Below are 5,912 nucleotides of genomic sequence, written 5' to 3'. Positions count from 1 at the left end.
ACACACACACACACACACACACACACACACACACACACACACACACAGGTATATCTGAATCCAGGGCCTGTGTTAACTAAGTCATCTTCATTGTTGCTCTTGTTTGGAATGGGTTCATTCAGAACTGCTTTCAGAACAGACTTTTCATAAAGGTATCGGATTCTTGTATCAGGATTTCCAAGTACAGAAAGGTAGCCACTATTGTGTGCTATTAAACATTTGTACACTGTGAGAACAACCATGGAAGATCATATGCAGGATTCATCTTACAAATGTGCTATTTCAATGGGTATGCACTGGAGAGCCGCCTCCATAGAGTGCAGGCATGGACTCTCTGGCTCTGGGAGTCAATCATTCTTCATTTCCTGGTAGATATTAGGTCTGGCTCTGAATGTGGATTCAGTGCCTACTGAAAGCTTGTGATCTTTTCAACATTCATAAAATCTTAACTAATTTGCCTAACATGGACTTTGTGTCCTGGATTTGCTATTTCTAAATGTTACCCACTGTTGTTACCCACTACCATGTTTACTGGGAACAAACAAGACCCATTTCCCAGATGGGCAAGAGGATGAAATAATAGTGTGTTCCAACAAACCCAATAGACATGAGCTACTCTTAAGTGCTAAGAGTCCCAAGTTGGGAAAGATCCTCTTGCTTGGTTTCAGTTCGGGCTAATAGAGATGCCTTACAGCTCTAGCACCAGCCTGCCTTCTGGAAGTGGTGTAGAGCACCTTCACAAAAGTCCCTGGGCTCGTCAGAGCCATCCAGATTCCAGCTCTAAGCCTTGGCAGTGGAAAGGAAGCATAGCTGGCAAACAAAAAACCAAACCAAACCAAACCAAAACACAAAACACAAAGCACAAAACATCAGGACTTTTGATTCCCTCCCATCCTAAAGGGGGAGTTCTCACCCCAGCATTTACTGGTTGCTTCTTGGCAGACTTGGAAAGGTTGAGATTGCTGTGGTGGTGCAAGAAAGGAAACACGTCTGTGTTCAAAACAGCTCCTTGTTTCAACTCTGAGAGAGACACACTGACGTCATGAGGACATGTATTTAAGTCAAACCTTTGAGAGAGCATGACATTTTCTGGGAATTGGTACTTACCTTGATGCCTCCCCAGGCCTGGTGGGACAGGAACTCCATTGGGCTGGGAGTTCCTGTCTGTACTGGAGCCCGAAGCAAGAAGTCCAACTCTGCTGCATTGACTTCCTGGTTCACGAGGAGAATCTGCAATAGAAAAACAACACTGAGATTCTTCAGCTGTGGTAATGGTGGGCTGGAGAGCTTAGGGCTTGTCACTTAGTGTAATTACTGCTGCCTTTAGCTCTAGAGCTTGCCCATCAATTTTGGCTATTTAAAGAGGGTGGATAAGAAGTGTATATTCATGCAAATTTCTTCTTTGTGCATCTGTTTTCAGCCAAAACACCAGAGCAACTTAAATGCACACAGAGGATGACTATATATCTTGGTTAGCAAGTATTATATATCAATCATAAGTGCCATGGAGTATGTGCCTGCAATTTAATTGAGCAGATGACATATACAAACGACATGATTTGAAGGAAGTGTCAAAGCGACATATGAATATATGCAAAATAGAAGTGCATATATAAATCAATAAAGAGTTCTGAAGTAGAGGAGTGACTAGCAGGCAGGAGAAGGAAAGGATTAATCCAACTACAATTTCTGTCTTGGGGTCTTAGGATAAGGGACAGGGATATTAAAACAGGAAGGGAGAACTTTCCAAGGAAAGGGGATTGAAGGTACAGGGGCTTGGAGGGGTGTCTAGAGAGGTATGTGCACAGGAGGGAAAGCCTTTGTCTTGGCTGTGGATATGAGTCACATGAGAGGTGGGATCCGGGTTTCTTTGAAGGTTATGCTACATCTGGGTCATACAGTGGGTGAGTGTGCTAACATGGATGCATGAACTCAGACACTGAAACATACAAACAGGACAAATAAATGACAGGCCACTGGACTTTTACCATTGGAGAGGGTCTTTGGACTCATGTATCTTATGCTATACACTTATACATGGAAAAAAAATCCCAATTCTGAGTGGTGGGAAAGGTACATACAAAGAAGTAAAGTTTTAAGGCTTTTTGATATTGGGAGTAAATAACTGATCAAGATTTCTTCCTAATGTTACAGTGACATAGACAGTCTTAAGTTCTCAAGTTCCCAAGAACCAAACCTGTTGAAAACTCCCATAGTGTGTTGTGGTGACAGCAATAGAAAGTCCAACCTACTGATTGTGCTCCAATCTACCAGTTGTATGACCAGTGCCAATTTGATTGGCTGATAGTAGCTTCTGGAGGGACATTTTGAGGATCTCAGATTCTCCACTATCAGCAGGAAGAAAGTACAATGATTAAAGATGTCTGCTCTGAGTAGGACAATGGTCAGTTATGAGTGTGTGACCCAATCGTAGTTGGAATATGGTGGGTCAGTGCATGCTATGACCAGGTTGAGCTGATTTGAGAAATTCCATCACTTCTTAAGCAAGCTGACTGGATGGTAAATATTACTCATGGAAACATTTTTGATTTGCTTTTACCTGAAAGGTGAGCTGGGCCAGGTAGGTCAGCTTATCACACTCAAAGAGGCCACGCGTGGTATACTGGTATACTGAGAAAGTTATACTGTCTATTAGATTAGTCACTCGCTCTTTGACACTTTCACTGGGAGCTGCCTTCTCCACAGCTTTCTGGAAGACAATGCTGAAGGCCTGTGGAGAGAAGATGAACCATAAATGATTTATAAAAGCCTTTTCCTTATGAAGAATATTATAATTTTCTAGTTACTCATTGAAAGCTTTTCCCAGCACTTCCTGTTACGAGGAGACACTAGTAAGAAGCTGTGCTATTAGGGACTGGAGAGGTGGCTGAGAGGTTAAGAGCACTGGCTGCTCTTTCCAGGGGACCCAGGTTTGATTCCCAGCACCCACATTGTTGTTCACAACTGTAACTCCAGTCTCAGGAGATTTGACACTTCTCTGAGGGCACCAGACATGTTATTAGCTCTTAGTTTGTCCTTCCCCAAAATCATATTGAAATGTAACCCCTACCCTGAGTACTTAAGAGGATAGAAACCTAGTTTAACTGTGGTATTCAGAGGAGTGGCCTTTCAGAGGTGAGGTCACCAGCAAGTAGAACATAGAGGTACGATTCTTGACTCTTAACAAGTCATGTAGTACGAAACTTCTGGACTTTGTCAACACTCAGACTGTTACTATTACAGCCTCTGGAACTTGGACCAAGAACTACAAGCCAAAATAAGTTTATCTTTATAACTTAACCCGGTGCTATTAGGGACTGGAGAGATGGCTTGGAGATTATTAGCAATGCAAAATGGTTTAATAAGTGTGTGTATTGAGTGTTGATTAGTGAAATCAATGAAAAGCAAATATGCTGGAACCAAAGGGCTTGATCTAGTAAGCTTTTATCAGATAACTACCTAAACACAAAGATGATACAGCCAAGAATGACTCTTTGAATTAGTGATGTTATTTAATAGATGACAAAATCCTTTGTGGACCATGTTCTGAGCAACTTCCCTTTCTAAAACTGATCCTGGCACATAGTAGGTAGTGAGAACTATTTTAGCTTATGACTTCCTCCCAACAAGAATCTCTGATGCCATATGTTTCCTTCTATTAGCTTCATTCTCCTAAGTCCTTGTAGGTATCTTTGAATCTCACTGCCTTTTCCTGCAGTGGAAGGAACACAGCCTCCTTTAAGTTCCTTCTCTGAACTACCAACAGGGCATAGTATGAAATAAAAAATGACGTGAAGTGGAAATTTCTAGTTGTGTCATGTGGTGTAGACTCATGTGATGTTTTGATGCAGCTGACCCATGAGAAAGCACATGGTGTTTGGAGAGAGTATAAGCAGGACCCAAGAGAGTACAAGCAGGTGATGGAGCACTTGCATTGTTAGCTGTCCAATGCTCATTGGTCTCACAGCATTGAGAGAAGTATGGCAGACAACTTCTTTTGGCATTCCAGTTGGTTCTGGTCATCCCTGCTGACTTGTGCTGATTGGGCCACTGCTGCTGATTCATGTTCGGTGATACTTTTGAATTGTTCTGTTAGTATCCTGATACTACTGAACTGAACTGCCTATATCCTGACAACAGAGATTGGGATTGCCTCCAAGAACTGCTTCTAAACAAGTCTACATCCCCTTATCCTATTTACAATATTTTCTCTCCTTCCCTTGGATGATGGGCTAGAAGGGATGGGGTTGAAGTGTTTGAGAACCCTTATTAAAGATGGCTTTGAAAAATTCAAGCCTACATGTGACCAATATTCTACCATTTGAAACTTAGTGATTTCTCATGATAATAAATATTTGGGATACTACATTTTAAGTGTGAGATGGATAGAACAAATAATGAAAGGAAATAAAAACAAATATGTAAATTGATTTAATCCTTAGTTCTTCAGATATCTATTCGTTTCCCTATTTTCCTTTTGTGGGTTCAAGAAGTAAAATAAAAACCTTTCAGTTTCTACAACATCAAGTATTTAGACTTCAGTGGAAGCCACATAAGGTTTGAGTCTTGGTTTTCTTCATTTAAGAACGGTGAGGATGTACATTTATGTCTCACAGTGCCAAGGCATTTCTTGTTAACAAAGTCCTAGGAGCTTTCTTCAGCTGCTGATGATCTCAGCAAATCTTCTGCCAGTGCTTAGCCCAACCCATTGTATTTATTTTCCCTTGATAGATTTTTAAATAAAATAATAGCTCATTAGAGGTTGATAATGTCCCCTAGGGCCACAGGCAGAGCAGGTGGGCAGAGGGTCAGGATAGCTCGCCTTCTCTTTGTCATTATTGCCCCCAAAATTCCCTCCAAAGGTAGTGGTCAGAAAAGAACCTCAAGTTACCAAATTTGTGCAAGGTGATTTATATTCCAGGAAAACACCCAGAGAAAATATAAATCCTGGCTATGTTTAGCATTTACTTTACACTGAACATACTTTGGCTGCTAGTACATCCCCCTTTTGGTGTGTGAATGCCTCTGGGGCTGGGCCTGACACCACATTTGCAGCTTTCCTAGAAGGGCTCTTCCCCACAGAGAGTTTTTTTCACTGACTTTGGCTACACTTGAGATCCTCAACAGCTGTTCTGAAACTTTTATGGGCCAAATCAATTTTCTAACATATTAGTATTTTGAAAATTTTTTCTTATGAGAAGGTAATATGCACGTTCTGAGAGTAGGGCTGGCTCTGGTGCTCATATTTCCCAGAATCCTACCCTTGTCATACTATAGGCACTGAAAAACACAGAGTGGATGACTGTGTCCAACTAATGCCTGAAAAATGTTACAAAAAATTTAAAGGATGCTCAAGACCAGGGGCTAAAAGTCAACTACACTTATTTACAAGTGCTTTATGGAGCCTGGTCTATATGGATCCTGGGCCCTATGTGCTAGGACTAAGAGTTAGGTTCAAGTCTCTTTATTATAATTGTAATTATTTTAAAGATTTATTTATTTAAATTTTTGTGCATATAGTTGTTTTGCCTGTATGTGCATCTGTACACCACATTTACATTTCAGTGTCCACGGAGCCTTCCTTTCCCCTCTCTGCTGTTATACAGTTCTCAAGGCCTTGTCACTTACTTAATCATTACACATTTAAATCTGTTTTCAAAGATCACATTGTTCTGTGAACAACTCTCCTTGGCATTCTTAACAATAGCAGGATCCAGAATACATTTTTCCATTCTTTCTCCTTCCTTCCTACCTTCCTTCTTTCCTTCCTTCCTGTCTCTTTTCTTTCCTTACTTCCCTCCCTCCCTTTCTCCCTCCCTCCCTCCCTCCTTCCTTCCTTCCTCCCTTCCTGTCTTCTTTCTTTCTTCTTTCTTTCTTTCTTTCTTTCTTTCTTTCTTTCTTTCTTTCTTTCT

At 41.1% G+C, this 5,912-nt stretch overlaps 1 protein-coding gene across 1 annotated transcript in view; it reads right to left on the bottom strand.

The window, feature by feature from the left end:
• The window catches only part of Dnah9 (dynein axonemal heavy chain 9), a 315,810-nt gene that overhangs the window by 42,157 nt on the left and 267,741 nt on the right, over positions 1-5,912 (bottom strand). The window contains exons 58-59 of the mRNA XM_028783166.1: positions 2,561-2,731; positions 1,108-1,230 (exon numbers count right to left, since the gene is read on the bottom strand). Of these exons, the coding sequence (XP_028638999.1) occupies positions 1,108-1,230; positions 2,561-2,731 (294 nt within the window). The remainder of the gene's footprint in view (positions 1-1,107; positions 1,231-2,560; positions 2,732-5,912) is intronic.

Source organism: Grammomys surdaster, unplaced genomic scaffold (assembly GCF_004785775.1).
Source record: "Grammomys surdaster isolate TR1022 unplaced genomic scaffold, NIH_TR_1.0 1019, whole genome shotgun sequence".
NCBI classification, from domain to species: domain Eukaryota; kingdom Metazoa; phylum Chordata; class Mammalia; order Rodentia; family Muridae; genus Grammomys; species Grammomys surdaster.
The sequence above is the reverse complement of the archived record's forward strand: the minus strand, read 5'-3'. Positions and strand labels throughout refer to the sequence as shown.